The sequence below is a fragment of the Mesoplodon mirus genome (genome assembly GCF_964341445.2).
Source record: "Mesoplodon mirus genome assembly, chromosome: 1".
In the NCBI taxonomy this organism is placed as follows: Eukaryota; Metazoa; Chordata; class Mammalia; order Artiodactyla; family Ziphiidae; genus Mesoplodon; species Mesoplodon mirus.
In genome coordinates this window covers 27802506-27819708 of record NC_138976.1, presented here as the reverse complement: position 1 = coordinate 27819708, position 17203 = coordinate 27802506, and the positions used below count along the sequence as shown (strand labels likewise).

General features: G+C 41.2%; 1 protein-coding gene across 1 annotated transcript in view; it reads right to left on the bottom strand.

The window, feature by feature from the left end:
• Positions 1 to 86: 86 nt before the first annotated feature.
• PLPPR1 (phospholipid phosphatase related 1) overlaps positions 87 to 17203 on the bottom strand; it is a 57564-nt gene continuing 40447 nt past the window's right edge. Inside the window, exons 4-5 of the mRNA XM_082627549.1 lie at positions 16751 to 16927; positions 87 to 12901 (exon numbers count right to left, since the gene is read on the bottom strand). Of these exons, the coding sequence (XP_082483675.1) occupies positions 12761 to 12901; positions 16751 to 16927 (318 nt within the window). The 3' untranslated portion in view covers positions 87 to 12760. The remainder of the gene's footprint in view (positions 12902 to 16750; positions 16928 to 17203) is intronic.

Here is a 17203-nt window from a genome sequence, read left to right as displayed (position 1 = left end):
ACATCTTTTCTCCATGACAACCCCATTAATTTCATATTAATTTTTTTGCAATCAATAATTATTATTTTTAAATTAATTTTTATTAGAGTATAGTTGCTTTACAATGTTGTGTTAGTTTCTGCTGTGCAGTAAAGTGAATCAGTCATACGTATACATATATCCTTTTTAGATTTCCTTCCCATTTAGGTCACCACAGAGCACTGAGTAGAGTTCCCGGTGCTATATATTTGGTTCTCATTAGTTATCTGTTTTATACATAGTAGTGTATACATGTCAATCCCAATCTCCCAGTTCATCCCACCCTTGGTAACCATAAGTTTGTTCTCTACATCTGTGACTCTATTTCTGCTTTGCAAATAAGTTCATCTGTACCATTTTTCTATATTCCACATATAAGTGATATTATACATTTGTTTTTCTCTTTGACTTGCTTCACTCTGTATGACAATCTCTAGGTCCATCCATGTCTCTGCAAATGGCACTATTTCATTCCTTTATATGGCTGAGTAATATTCCATTGTATATATGTACCACGTCTTCTTTATCCATTCCTCTGTTGATGGACATTTAGGTTGCTTTCAGGTCCTGGCTATTGTGAATAGTGCTGCAATGAACATTGGGGTGCATGCATCCTTTTGAATTATGGTTTTCTCCAGATATACACCTAGGAGTGGAATTGCTGGGTCATATAGTAGCTCTATTTTTAGTTTTTTTTAAAATTTTATTTAATTTATTTATTTTTGGCTGCATTGGGTCTTCGTTGCTGTGTGCAGGATTCCTCTGGTTGTGGTGAGCAGGGGGTACTCTTTGTTTCAGTGCACGGGCTTCTCATTGCAGTGGCTTCTCTTGTTGCGGAACACAGGCTGTAGGTGCCTGGGCTTCAGTAGTTGTGGCATGCGGGCTCAGTGGTTGTGGCTTGCGGTCTCTAGAGCACAGGATCAGTAGTTATGGCGCGTGGGCTTAGTCGCTCCGCAGCGTGTGGGATCTTCCCAGACCAGGACTTGAACCCATGTCCCCTGCATTGGCAGGTGAATTTTTAACCACTGTGCCACCAGGGAAGTCCCCCTTTGCTTCTTTTAAGAGGTTGATGCGGAGTGTCCAGTGGTGATATTTTTCATATCTTCATTTCCAGGTCATGCCATAGACTATCAGTATTCTCCTTACTACTTGAAATAGAGTTATTAGCAACTTTAAATCTAATCAGGTTGAAGAGCCAGTTCCAGAAACGCCAGAACCAATTCAGAAAACTCATCCTTAAAACTCTGTTTCTTTAGAAACACTCTCAGTACCAAAATCTCAGTCAGGGTTCTCTGGAGAAATAGAAGCAACAAGATAAATATACAGAGAGAGAAAGAAATTTATTATAAGGAATTGGCTCAGGCGGTTATGGAGGCTAAGTCCCCAGATCTGCAACCTGCAATCTGGAGACCCAGGAGAGCTGATGCTGTAATTGTAGTCTGAGTCTGAAGTCCTGAGAACCACAATAGTTAGTAGTGTAAATTACAGTCCGAAAGCGGGCAGACTCGAGATCCAAGGAGAGCCGATGTTTCAGTATGAGACTGAAGGCAGGAAAAGACAGACGTCTTAGCTCAAACAGTTAGGCAGGAGTTCCCTCTTTTTAAAGGAAGGTCAGCCTTTTTGTTCTATTCAGCTTTCCATTGATTGGGTGAGGGCCACCCATATTAGGGAGGGCAATCTATTTTACTCAGTCTGTTGAATTTAATGTTAATCTCATCCAAAAACACCCTCACAGACATACGCAGAATAACGTTTGACCAAATAACTGGGCTCCCTATGGCTCAGTCAAGTTGATACATAAAATTAACCATCACAGGATAGGTAGTCACTAAATTATTTCCATTTTACAGATGAGTAAACTAAGCCTTGAGGAGTTTTAACATACCTAAGCCCACACAAGTATAGATGACTTTACAATGGGATTGAGTTTATAGTCTTCCTCCAAAACTCATGTAACTATTATTTCACCCACCTGACAGCAGTTATCTACCCAGGCGCAGTAGCTAGGGATGAAATAATCCAATCTTCTCTTGTCTGTTATATTATGGCTTCCACTATAATTGAGGTTGTATGTGGTGTCTTTATAATTTTTTAGTTTTGTTAGCTCAACACATAATATTAAAAGACAAACTAGTTCAAAGACAGAGAGCCTTACAATACTTTAACTGATAATACCACACATACAGAAAGAAAAATTCAGACCAACCAGAGGTGTGTTCTGGCCTCAGGGAGAAAGGTTTAGTGAATGTCCATCATTGCCCTGAATGAGAAAAACTGGGTCAGAGAAGAAAATCCACCAATAGAGGAAATATAGATGGGTCAACAATAGAAAAGTTATCTTAGCCATGGGACCAGGACTGTGCAGCAGGCTTTTCCCATGGCTTATTCAATGATCTGTATACACTATTCACCTTAAAAAATTTTTCTTTTCATGCTAACCAAGCAACATTTTAACTAATAAAATGGTTTTCTAGACACCCTGATTACAAGATGGGGTATGGGTAGGGGATGTCAAATTCTGGACACAAATTAGTGATGATTCCACCATCAATTAATAAATGTTTTTTGAGCTTATATGTGATATAAGGTGTGATAAAGATAATATTCGAAAATATATTTACAGGCTTTTCTCATCGCATTTCCTTGCTTTTATTTTTCCCCTGGTTCTATCTGAAACTGTGCGTAATGATTAGTCAAATCCATTTCACTTGCCTTCATTAATCAAGGTCGTTTTAACACTTGCATGTCCTCCAAGCAGCTCCTAGCCTAAACAAGATGTTTGCCTAAGTTATTTTCCAGGACCTTGGAGTCTCAGCTGTGTATAGTTCAAGATGAGCTAGTTAAGGGTAGCACCATCGACCCTCCAGCTGGGCAGGTGCTAGTGTCTGCTGGGTGACCTTTTGAACGTGGAGAGGCCTGTAGCTTAGCTACACCTGTGCAGGACCACGATTATCGCACCCTTTCCCAATCACCTTTCACCACTCCCCCCACGCCTCAGCCTTCCCTGCTTCTTTATTGGTCATCCCATAAATAACCCAGCCCCTTGTCTTCTGGGAGGTGGATTTGAGGTTTGCTCTCCGGTTTCTTCTCTTGGCTGCCTTGGGAGTAAAACCTCTGCTTCGAGCCTTGGTGACTCAGCGTTTTGGCTTGCTGTGCCTCCTGAAAAATGAAGCTGGCTCAGTAACAAATTTGGTGGGTCAACTAGGAGGTAAGTCCAGATGGGAATTTTGCCTGTTGGTTTGTCGGCCTCTTGCTGGTGCTGAGAGCCTGTGCACGAATCCAAGCAGCTGCCTGGTCCATTTGTAATGGGACCGTCCTTGAGATTTCTCTGGGGAGGTGCCACCAACCTTCAGCACTTAGTTTCGTTTTGCAGTGAAAAAATGGTTTTGGGTGTTTGGGTTTAGAAGATGCCTTTTGGGTAACCTCGTTAAAGAAACACACCTATGCCCAGGTTGTTTGTGCGATCCTGACCCGGTCGTGGGTTGGAGACCCACCTGGTGGGATGTGGGCAGACAGTATAAGAGGTTACAGCCGCTGAGTTACCTGGGTTAAAGGCCCTGGATTTTGTTTTTTGATCTTGTCAGGTGGGGCAAAAATCCCTTAAGGCAAGTCCCCACTGGAGGTGTGATTGCTGAAATGGGGCAGCCAATGGGATTGACCTGGGCCCATTCTCGTTTTTCAACTTCAGATTTAATTGGAATTAAACAGTGTGTCAACTTATAGAGATGACCCAAAGAGGATGGAAAACTTTCTTTCATCGATTTCTTGCAACCCACAACCTGACCTGGGCCGGTGTTCAAAATTTGTTAACCACCCTCCTCATTTCAGAAGCATGTAGAATGGTGCTGGATAGATCTGGGGAGGAGGCAGGTGAGCTTCATTCAGAAACCCCTGGCGGCCCGATACAGGCTGCTTGCCAGCACAGCCGAACCAACAGTGCATCCTAACTGGGATGTGATGCTGGGGATAGGCCCAAACTTGGACATTATCGAGACTGCATTCTTGCAGGATTGTGAAGAGGGGGCCGAACAGCCTTAATGAAGCACAGAAGGGAATGCAGAAACGGAATGAGGAGCCTTCAGAATTTCTAGAGAGGATCTTTAAAGCCTATGGGCATATACAGACACAGTCCCTGAGGCCCAGAGAATTTAAAGATGGTTAATATGACTTATTGGTCAGAGGGCCTCTAATACACAAAGGAAAATGCAAAAGGTGGAAGGGGCTTTAGGAAGGGGCTTTAGGAATGCCTATGTCTTAGCTTGCTGAAATTGCCTTTAAAATTTTTAATGGCAGGGACCATGTTTAGGGAAAAGGAACAGTGGAGAATGAAACAACAGGCCACTCTGCTGGCGGCTGCCTTAACACAGAGACGAGCTGGACCCTCACAAAGAACTCAGCAAAAGGTAGGGGGCCCCAGGCCCTAAACTTCTCCTGGAACAGGTTACCCGATAGTGGGTGTCACTCTGGCTTTCTTTCAGTTCTTCACATGTGTAAAACTCGTTTTTGCCCCAGGACCTTTGTACATGCTGTTCTCTTGGCTACTTTCTGTCTATTCATCTCCAACTCATTGTAATGTGTATGTCACTTAAAAGAAGACATAACACTTGCCCTATCTAAATCAGGTCTCCCTTCAAAGCGCTAAATGTTTTGTGGTCCTCCTTTTCTTCCACTTGACCCAAAATTCCATAAGGGTGAGAAGTAGGTCAATTTTGTTGCATATTCCCAGTTCTTGGCATGACTCTTGACACATAATAGATGCTCATTAAATACCTGTTGAATGATTGTATCACTCAATCCTGGGATATTTGGACCAAGAACTAGGATGCAAGCAAGAGATTTGATGTTCATTCCAAAATTCCCATGATAGTAGAAGGGATGACAGTAAATAACAGACAAGTTCTAGTACACATCTTGACTTCAGCAGGGCAAAAATAGTGTAACAGCCTTAAGGCAACCTCCTTAAAACGAACTAGGGCAAGCTGGTATTTGTGTCTGCCTCCAAGACACTTAAACACCCTCGAAGTTCTGGTAGTTGCATATAATAGGGAATTCAAGGCAATTTTTTGGAAACAAAAATGCTATTCCTGTCTCTTCTGCTCTTTAAATCATACCAATAATGTCTGCTTCTCCTCCTGTATATGGGATTATGCCTGCTTGCATTCTGATTCACTGGAGCTACATACAGTCCTTCTGTCTATTATAGTCTAATTAGAGATCCTATTCTGGGTGCAGAATCAAAGAACTGAAAGATGTCATAAATATCCTCAGGGGCTAATAGTCTCATGAGGTTGCTTATGTCCACACACTATATCAGCCTTTCTTTTGTTTCTTCCTGCTTCCCTCTCACAGTGAGTCAGACTTCTCAGGCTCCTCTGGGCTTTCTTTAAAAAGAGGAAGAAAAGCTCATTGCAGAATTCATCCTGAGGTGATAGTGACCACTCCTCCTACTTACACAGAGGGCTTTGTCCTGGTTAGAAGGCCCATGTGGGGGGTCTCTAGCCTTAAGAAATGAATCTCAAATGGCAGGCTTCCAAGATCAATATGAAGCCAGTGAAATGACTTGGGGCTAAATCAGGGGTAACACTAAGTTTCCCTTGTCATAATGGGAGGAATCAGACTGGCTCTGTGATCCCAGGGATGTGAGCCCAGAGATGGTCCTTAGTTCCAAGTGCCCCAGTGTCGTGTCCTGTGGAGCATCACTCACTGAAGTCATCAATAACATATCAAGGCCAGGAAATTGGAGTCTGTGGCCAGAGATCTCAGAACACTTCTAACTGGTTCTTCCAGGTCGAAACCAGAGAAAAGAGTAGAAGGGTAACCCTCACTTGGTCAACTTATGTTCTTGGAAATGCGATATCTGGTAGTTACCTATTTAGATGGTCTCCCATTGTGATAAGAAATGGGCAATGTAAAATCAATAGAGTCTGCCAGTATTTTTCAGAATGTCTTATGAACAATGAAATTGAGCTCTCATTGCCGTTATTAAAAAATTATATATTTAGAAGATGAATCACTCTGAAGTTGGGCAACATTATACTTAGGTAGTTTATACAAGATTGGAAGCCTCAGAACTTGCAAATTATTCCTTCTCATAACTAGAATGCATCTTTCTCATGATGTACTTTGGTCAGCTACACATCTAATTATAGTCTAATACCTAAGTAGGTAGATGACATTGAAAAACCTCTGAAAAGATGTGGACTTGGTTCGCAGACATTTTGGTGTAGTGGAAAGAATGGAATTTGGAGTTGGGCAGACCTGGATTCTAATATCAGTGCTGACATGTATAGCACTGCCTTGGGGTCATCACAGCTTCTCTGGGTTCCTTGTTTTGAACAACCAGATTATGGTTGTGACGTAGCATCAGGGATGAGTAGGGCTTTCAACACTTTCCTTTCTTGCCCACTTCCCCAACTTTTAGTCAGACTTCACTCAAAAAATGTGTGTGAGTGTATATACATGTAAGTGCAAATAAGTTTAGGCCAGAATGAGATGGGGGATGAGTTTTAGCAGAGGTAACTTTTCCTAAAAATGATTCTGACTTTTTACTGACACCTTAGAAGTATCTATGGGCAAGCTGAAGACAAAGGTAGCTTGCTAGGCATCCAGAATGTGCCTCTGAGTGTCTTAATTTCCAGAATTATTTTGTCTAAACACACACTCCTTCATGAAAGAACATATCAGTCATGCCTCTGTTAGGATTGATCCCATAGGCATGGAACTGAGGAGGATGAACACTTACTGAGGTCACGTCATTGTGACTCTTCAAATACCTTTGCCCAGTGGATGAAGCTTCAAACAAAGGACACGAGCCAAGATACATTTTGTGATAACTTTTTTCTTTAGAAAAAAAATATGTACAAAAAAAGCTAAGAAGAACCAACATGGAAGTGTCGAGAAAACGTTCTGATAGATACAGACAAGGGAGCTCCTGCTCTCAAGGAAGTTACACATTAGTTATTACCATGCTAGAAAAATGTGATGCAGTTAAAATTCTAGAACAATTAAAAGCCACAAAGTCAAGCTGTTGCTCTGGGGCTCTAGATTGTAGATGCTCTGATACCCTTTCTGCAAAATAATACTGTGCAAACTGTAAAATATTCATTTTCATATAAAGTCCATACAATATGATCTACAAAACTGAGTTGACAGGGGACGCTGGTACTGGCAGTTTTTTGGAAAGAAGGCTGCAGTGTCACCTGCCAGCCCAAAGACATAATTGCAGAAAGACCTTGAATTTCTTAACCAGGAGAGGCCATTACCTAAGAATCATACCCAACATTCCTCAAATTCAGAATTTCCTGCCATTGTTTATGTAACTTAGGTGATTTTATTAATATGTTACTTTAACTTAGAATGTAATCACATGTTAAGAAATCAGAAAAAGTTCTTTTTCAAAGTAATACTTCTTTCTACACAATTGATTTTGCGATTTACCATAAACCAACATTGTCTTCCCTGCAACTCAGAAGTTTTTTTATTTTTAAATTCAAAAATTCTGGAGGAGGCAGCAACTGTTATAATAAAAGATTAAACTGAATTATTTCATTTCAGTGTCTATAAAACTGAGAAAAGAAGGTTTGTGTACAAATATCACAAAACAACATCAACCATTGAATAAATGTGATTCTTCAATGCACACCTGAAGAAGAAGAAAATTTTGTTTAAAATTCTGGCATAAATATATTAAAGCTGACTAAAAAGAAAAGAAAATCAGGGCAAGCTACATCACTTCCTCATACAAAAAATGTACAAAACATTAGCCTCTAACTAGATAAACATAATACGTGTCTTCACAGTTTGACATCAAGTAACTGTGTGCCTTGAAGTATCGAATTGGAGGGTGATTTAAAAAAAAAAACAGCTTGTGACACGTCAGCCGTTTCAGGTAACTTCGGTCATAGAGGCAGAGTGATTCTGCAAACACAAGCAGATAAAACCTTAGTTGACTCATGCACACACTCTCCCCAGAATATCCTCTTGCTTTCCTGTCTCAAGTTCATTCTGTTCCTACTCCCTGACATGGTCTTCCAAGGACCCTCAAATTGTTACCTCTTCTATTAAAACTTCCCTGATTTTCAACCCAAATAAGACCATGTCTTAATCATGCTTAACTATATTCTATGAAATAGATTTTCAACCCAAATAAGACCATGTCTTATATCATGCTTAACTATATTCTATGAAACATTTGAAGATCTAAAAGTAACTTTAGCTTCATCCTATATCTTTTTTTAACATCGTGGCTTTAATTTTGAACAGTTCTAATCTTTGAAAAATTTCCATATGATATATTCCGAGTCATGAGTTCCAGAGCAATGAGTTTAATATTTTCGGATGCACAAGGGTTTTTGGTTTAAAGTATCTTTGAATTTCTAGAGAATGTGATCTAGATGCTTTTGAAGTTTCTTGATTTGCTTTATAGTCTTGCATGTGGTCTGTTTTCAATGTTTTGTGTGTTTTGAGAAGGATTATATATGTGCCTTAGATCAACTTTATTAATCATCTGTCTTTTACTATATTTCATTTGCTTATTACTGAGAGAAGTGTTAAAATCTATTATTGCAGCTTTGTCCACTTTTCCTTGTAGTTCCATTAATTTTTGTTTATATGGTTCATAATAACCCTTATCTCTTTTGTTTTATATAACTTATATATAATCCCACCTTTTTTCAGGCCCAAGTCTTTCTCTTTTGTTTGAACTTAAAACTTCCAGTCCATGGGATTGGTAAATACCTTAAGAAATGGTGGCTTTAGATCTAATTTATTATGGGTTTCCAGATTCCTGTTTGTTTTTAGGACACTAGAGATGTATATTCTTGAGAGTTCAACTATGAATTTTAGAAACTGAATATTCCATATTTTTCAAGGTATTTTTATCTCCTATATTTGTGAAAATTGAGGTTTTTATATTTCTTGCCATAATGTGAAAAATTTATGTTTTTACTTTTATAATATGCTTTCTTTTTAAAATTTTTGGTCAATAATTTGGTCATTTATATGTTTATAAGAGTCCATTTAAAAGTGGGTGGTAAAGATAAAGTAGTTTAACAGCCTAAGATAACTAACTGGGTGACTTTGGGCAGATTTCTTTAACTCTCTGAGTCTTTTCTTTTTTCTATTTATAATTTGAAGTCTATAATATCACTAGTTCTAAATCAAGGGGTGGTGACCATTAGAATTCCTCTGGGACTACTTTCTTATATGGCTTTGCACCCCAGAATGGCTGAATCAGAATATTCTGGAATAAGGTCATAGTATCTGAGTCTTGAGATAGATTGGATCCTTCTTTTTTGTTAAAGAAAAAAACATCATCTCCCCCCTATATTGCCCCACCCCCATCAGGAGACTTTATACCACACACAGTGAGTTAACACACTGGCTCATCTCTCATTTCTCTGTTAATATAAACTGTGTTCAGCAAAGACACAGTTGCTCAATGCTAACCTTGATTACGCAGGTGAAAGTTGGTGTGAGGCCACAGGACGAGGATAGCTCGGAGCTTTGGAAACTTGACCATTTTTATTTCATTTGGATTCTGTAATTTTTTACTTTCTGGTTTCTCTTTAGTATTGGGGAAAGATGTTAGAAAATGTACCGTCTCAACCACAGAAGGCAAATACTCAAATTTTAGTTGATCTTTTGGAGAGGAGGAAAGAACACTGAAGCTCTGGGGCTCCCTGTGGCAAAGGGGAAAGGATGTCTCTGGAAGAAGGCAAGGGAGGGTGAGGGCATTCCCTCCCCAGCTAGACAGTCTTCTCCTTGAGGCACTCTGAACAGCTGGATGGATTTCACGTGTGAGAATGTGTGCTTTAAAGGCAGGTTCATATCTTGTCTCAGATCCCACAAGTCCTCCTCCCGGGAAGATGGTTCTATCCCAGAAATTACAAAGGAGCAGCTTCTAGTAGAAGCCATGGCTGCTGCTGTTGCACAGGAAGCTCTCGCCCACAGGGGAAAACACAGGGCATATTTATTTTGGAAGAGCTGTAGCTCAGTGTAAACTCTGCCAGCCCTGTGCAGCTCGGCTCACACACACTGTTCCCTAGAGCATGTTTCCATATTCAATGCTGAGAGTTGTGGATTTCAAAATGGAATTTTCCTCAAACGTCAGGCCGTGTGGTGTACAAGAGCAAGCAGGGCCTTTAGAATTAGATGGGCTGGGGTCTTAATCTTGACTGGGTGACCTTCGGCATGTTACTTAAACTCTTTGTGCCTTACTTCATCTATAAAGTCGAATAATAATGCAAATTGCAGGATTATTGTAAGGACTGAATGTGAGGGCTTGCAATAATTGCTCATTTTCTCTTCTTGGCCCACAAATAAAGGGTATGTCCTCCTAACTACCCATGTGGAAAGCAGATGCTTGGTTACTTGGATATTGCACAACCAGTATGGAAGGCATCACTTAAGAGGCAATACTTTCCATCCGGCTTCCTGTAGCTTTATTTCGACTAGCCTGCAGAAGTCCTGTTCATCATTACTCATAAACTTCTACTTACCATGGAGTTTCACATATTGACTAGAGCCCAATTGTAGGTTCTCAGTTTTGACTAGAGGGTCTAGTTCAGGTTTTGGTTCTGGCTTGCATCTGTCCATCTATCACATATTTATTTCACCCCTAGTGAATGCCAGGAAATATAGAGAGTAAGAAAGACATGGTTCATACACTTAATCTCTCAGTCCTTGTGGGAGGCAGATATGAGGGGATTACTGACATTAATTGTGAGGGTCAATCACACCTGGGGCCCTGGGGTCCCTTTGACCCAAGCCTGGTGTTCACGAAAGGCCTCAAATTGTGCCCAGATGAGAGGATATACATGGAAATAAAGATACATGGACAGATTTGAAAAGTTCAACTACTGCCTGTAGTGAATAATAAACTAAAACATATTTTTAAAGAATTTTAAAAATCTATATTGCGAATAGCAGGTTTTGAAATCAGGTTGGCACTCCATTTTTCAATGTAAGTAGAATCCCCCAAAACATGGCCTGGATGTCTCTTGGCCTGGTCAACTACTACTGGTCCTGAGGGAGAAGAGAGAAGTCTGGAGAAGGCTTCAGACAGAAGGTGATGCTTGAGCAGTGCTGGGTGAAAGGATGGGGCAGAAACAGGGTGCTCTTTGACCAGGACATTCAGGGCAAAGTCGACAGCATTTACGAGGACAGACTGATATGTTTGTGGAACTTGGCAAACATCTCAGCTTGCTTTTTAAATTCACCTTTGTCATTAGTTGCTTCATCTCAAAAAATAGAGGGAACCACTCTGACCTCACCAGGTACAAGAACATAATTAGGGAAGAAAAACTGGGGAGAGTCTATTTCACCATTTCATTACAAGGTTTTATTATTTAGCTAATTCGTCATTCAACCTGCATTAACTGGCTATATATAAACAAACCAGTAGTAAAAATTTCACTATGTTATTTCTAATCGGACCAAGTCAAAATTTTCACCTTAATACAGGTGAAGGGAAAACGAACAAAATACTTGGCACTGGGTTTAATGGAGAGCCCTAAATATTTTTCCCAAGGTGGAAATAGCTTTTTTTTTTTTTCTGGTTCATTAATAAAATTAGACTTCATTAAATGTGAAAAGAAGTAGGATAGTTTCTCAGATGTCTGATAGTTACTCTTTAAATAGTGAAATATTTTATACTATATTGATAGGAAGTACATGATAATTCCAGTGGGAGGAGATTTGCTTCTCTTGCACTGTGTAAAAATGATTTAGTAAGGAAATGCCAAATACAACAAGATTTCAAGATAGACTATTACAGAAAATAAACATTTTAGCAGGATTCAGCTACATGAAAAATGTGTCATGATATAAAAAACCTGTTTTATTATTAGTTATCCCCATTCTGTCTGCTTAAAGAGCCGCTCACCCCAGTTTTCCCACTTGCTGGCTATGTGGCTTGGGGAAGTAATTTACTGTTGCTATTTTCATATTCCTCTCGATCTGTGAAATGGGAATTATACTACTGATTCAGTAAGTTTTTGTTCAAATAAAAATATATTTGTAAAGCACCTAGCAACTGTCTCAGGCAAAAGTCAGTGCTTTATACCATGTTTCAGGGCTCATTTCAGGTGGCAAGTCTTCTCCGTGGCTTTCCCTGCCTTAGAATAAATTTCTTCTTCATCTGTGTTCACAAAGCGCTTCGTGTATCTGATTCAGCATGCCATATTATGGTTACTGATTTATATATACCTTTCCTGATCATCTGTGAGTTCCTTGAGCACAGGACTATGTGGCTAGTTATTCATCTCTGGCATGAAGCAAGGTTCTGGTGTAAATAAGTGATCAGTTAGTACTGTTGCACTGAATTTTTGAGGGTCATCAAAACAGATCCAAAAGGACGCTTAGTTACCTTTTTTAATGTGCTGCCAATTTACATCTATCACTGGATGTACAAAGCATGTCTTTCCAAATGTTGTCCTAGTTACTAAATCAAATGGGCCTCCCCCAAGAGTTGGTGTAAATTTCACAACTGTGTTATTACATTGGAGGTCAAGGTATCCTGAAGCAGTTGGGGTTTAAGTTAGACATGACTAAGAACTTCCTGAGGAAGGGCCAAGCCCTGGAAGGAATTGAGGGAAGCTGTGAAGTTCTTGAGGGCCTTTATGTCAGATTATTATTGTTGCTGGGTGGATTCAGTTATGTCCTGTTTTCAGTAGAGGAATGGATTAGTTGACCTCCAAGATAACAGGCCTGGAGCCTCCAGGTTTGGTTTGCTAAAACCACTTTACTGTACCTGTGCACTTAAGGTTTCCAGAGGGCTTTCTATCCTTGGGAAAGCCATTAGGGGTACTCCACGGGGGTCCTCGGGTTTGGGTTTGGAAGGAGATCCTTGTGTTCCTTTAAAGTTATGGACCACACACATTCCCTGCAGGATGAGGGGAAAAAAGATTGGGGTCAGACTGCAGCCGTCAATGCCTGGCCATCTCTGTGGATGGCAGGCCTTCCCCCTTAGAATGTCGTTGCATAGTGACTTGTGAGCCAGTGGGTAGGGACCATGGAAAGACCTGGGGCATGGTTCAGGCTGTCTGCTGCTGAGCATGTTCTAGGTGCTGAGGAAGCATCTGTTTGATCACCAGATGGCCAGGGATGCTCAGTCTACCCCCATTGAGCTTGTTTCCTCACCTGTAAAAATGGGAATAATACCTACCTCATAGATTTACAACAATTAAAAGACATGATGAATGTAAAGCACCTCATAATAACAGCTAACATTTACTGAGGGCCACTTATGTGTCTGGTACTGTCCTGAGGGTTTACATTATCTCATCTAATCCACTCAGCAATCTTATAAGGGAGGTACTATTATCCTCTCCAACTTAGATAAGGAGGCACAGAGAATTTAGATAACTTGCCCAACGTTACACAGATTTAAACTCCATAGCCTCTAAATCACACCACTGCTGTAGGATTTTGCCACTTAACAAGTGCCAGACATACAGCAAAAATGCAATGTTAGCTAGTCTTTAACTCTTACCTAAGATGATTACCCTTAAGTTCCTTAGCAAATAGTCACATAATTTATTAGTGGCACTTTTATTGCTTCCATTAAAACTCCCTCTCTAAATTACTACCCACTTGTCTTTATTTCCTACTGAGCCCCCTTCATAACTGAGTCTGTTCTAACTATCTTGTCTCTTTCCATACTCTCTTCCATTGTTCTGCATCGTTTTTTCTATATCCAGTGCCTCTGAATCTTTCCTGTAGCTCCTCAAACCCCACAGAACGTTCGCATGAATATCCTCTACCTGGCTCTCCTCTACCTTACTCTCCAGCTCTGCTTAAACTTCCCCCACTCAGGAAATGGGAGAAGTGGAGGGTGTAGGAGCTCTGGGGTTGGAGACAGCAGGTCAGATTCCTGGCTTACTGGCTGGGTGGCCATTGGGCAAGTCACTTATCTGTGAGCCTCACTTTCCTCTTTTATAAAATGAGGATAAGAATACTGTTAGGGCAGGATAAACAAAACAAACACAGAACTGATTGGTGGTTACCAGAGGGGAAGGGGGGCGGGGGGAGGGCAAAATAGGTTAAGGGGGTCAATTATATGGTGGCAGATGAAAAGTAGACTTTTGGGGGCGAGCATCTGTATACAGATGTCAAATTATAGTGTACACATGAAACATACGTTATAAACCAAAGTTACCTCAGTAAAAAACACTGTTTGGGTTGTCCTGGGAGCACATGATTTGGTGTATATAAAGTGTAGGGCATGTAGGAATTGTTCAACTAACTTCCTTCCCCTTTCCCCCACTTTCCTCTTCATAAGAAACACAAAACCATAATGAACATAGGCCACAAATATGCTCCTGTTCAGACTCTTCTTTTTCGGCCTCCTCCAAGTCTCTGCTTTGGAATGCTTCCGTTCTCTTCTACAAGGTCCGCTCCTCCCATTTCCCAGCTTGGCGAGTGTATATGTGAGGTGTGTACATGCAGATACAGTGGGGGACAGTGTGGCCTGCCTCCTACCGGACCCGTTCAACAGCAGGTATGGGTCTTACATAAAGATCATTTGTGGAAAACAAATTTTGACACTCATCATCAATTGGGAAGGCAATACAAGACTTAACAGTAACCAAGTGGTAGGAAAGAGGGCTGCAAGTTACTGAGAGAACACAAGTTGAATGTTAAAGCAGAATTTGTGCATGGGGCCTCGGCAAACACAAAGTTTTTGGATTTCATCCCCTAAAGACCCCATGAAATTGCTTGGAACAGTCAGTACCGCTTTTTCTCTTTAGCTGGGGTTGAGCTGGATCCAGGACTTATGGGGACAGCAAAAGTGTTTCTTTGGAGTCCAAGCCTTCATTTATGTACTATTGATCTCTGTTTGTAAAATCCTCTCTTCTCTTGAAGTCACCTGTATTCTCTCCCCCTTTTAAAAAGCACCCTTAGGGAAATATCTTCTGAGAGCTCAACATCTCAGGATCATCTCAGCACCACTTTTCCTGCTGCTTCATCCAGAGAATTTGCATTTAAGTCCCTCATCTTTCACTTTAGAAAGAAAGACTGGATCCATTAAAAATAATTTTGAATTCAAATGGAGCTTGCCAATTAATGTTCCGAGTAAATGCAAGCATTTTCTGTGTGTATCTGAGCAGGTAAAAATATTGGGAAACTCTGAGTTAGAGGTTGGGAGAGGCATATGTGCATTTTGTATGTTGGGGAGGACATACATACAGAATCCCCGTATGGAAGGGATAGGACAAGGAGAAGTTAGGTCATAGGCCTGTGAAATCTATCTGCGTGTGATGTTAGTCTTAACGGGTGCCTTGGACCAGAAAGGGCAGAAGGGGAGGAAGCACATCTAGGCTGTGATGGCTTCTGTCTCCTAGGGGAGGCCTGCTGAATGTTATTAGGAGGTTGATTTCATGCACAACATCTGCAGGCCTAGTGATTTACTGTAAATCCTTCTGGGTGTATTTTATTTTATTTTATAAATTTATTTTATTTATTTTTGGCTGCATTGGGTCTCCGTTGCTGTGCACGGGCTTTCTCTACTTGCAGCGAGTGGGGGGCTACTCTTCGTTGCGGTGCGGGGCTTCTCATCGTGGTGGCTTCTCTTGTTGTGGAGCATGGGCTCTAGACATGTGGGCTCAGTAGCTGTGGCATGCGGGCTCAGTAGTTATGGCATGTGGGCTCAGTAGTTGTGGCGCACGGGCTTAGTTGCCCCACAGCATGTGGGATCTTCCCGGACCAGGGCTTGAACCCGTGTCCCTTACATAGGCAGGCGGATTCTTAAACACTGCACCACCAGGGAAGTCCCTTCTGGGTATATTTTAAATCCTTGAAGATAATTTTTAAAACTGAACCTCTATGGTATGCCCATGCAATGGAATACTACACAGCAAGAAAAAGGAATTACTGATAACATGCTTACGACATGGATAAATCTCAAAATAATTATGCTGGGTGAAGGATGCCAGGAAAAAAATACATACTGTATGATTCCATTAACATTAAATCTTAGGGTAATCTAATACAGAAGATCAGTGGTTGCTTAGGAATGAAGGGAAAGGAAGGGTGGGAGAGAAGGATGTATCTGTAGGTCAAAATTGGTCAAATTATACACTTCCTGTGCCATTTATTGTATGCCTGTCATACCTCAAATCTGTAAAAATTTAAAAAAACAATAAAAGTTAACCAGAACCCTTCTCCAGGAAGTATTATGTGGTTGAGAGGCCACTTATAGTGGAAATAAGATGCCCAAGAGGCATGTTCAGATAACAGAGGCCCCCTAAAACGTCTGGGTGTGGTTAGCTGAGGGTTTTCATATTTCTGAGTGGGATATGCAAGTCTGGGCCAGAGTGGAGTTTCTTGAAATGCTGGAGAAGGAGCTGCCTGCTTGCGTCAATACTTCGTTCTCTGTTCTTCCCCCAAGCAACACTTGGCTTATGCTCCCAGTACGTTCTGAACAAGTATTTAGAGAATCATGGTTTGAATGTATGCTAAATTGTGTCTGCCCAGCCCCAAGGCCAGGGTTGAAGCAAGTGGAGCAAGCTGTCCTTCCTGAAGCCATCCTACTCCTGACCCACAGGGGGAATATGTAGTCATATTTCTGAAAGAAAGAGCACAGGATACTTGGCGAGTAATTGCAACTCACAAGGTTGGGGCCAGAGGAACTTGGACTTAGACTGGAGTCTGGGGAGCTTGACTTGCCAGGATCTTGGGCAGCATTTCAGAGGGCACCAGAGGGGAAAAAAGTAGAGGGAAGCTGACCTACCAGAAACAGGGCTACAGCAGTACCCAGGATGAAGCCCGCGATCACATCCGAGCAGTGGTTCCGATACTCAGAGACCCGGTTGAGGCCCATCAGGAAGGCTGTGCAGAGGGTCCCGAGGCACAGCACCGGCTTGGCCAATCGACTGCTTTTCGTCTTGATTGTGCTTGTGATGTACATCTAGGTTAGGACAGAGACCGGGCAGTGACTGGCAGCCTCTGCATATGGTGTATATACACACATGCACGGACATACACCAGCACACACAAACGGGCCTGCACCAAAGGAAGAACGATGAATGAATGTACATTGGTCTCGGTGCTTTGCATTCTGGTGGGCATGGGAACAGAAATTACAGTGACGTGAATGACTGCATAACAATCAGGTTCAGAGCATGCAGTTTTTATGCAACAAACTAAAGAATCACTTGGGGTATTAGGAAACCCAAATAAGAAT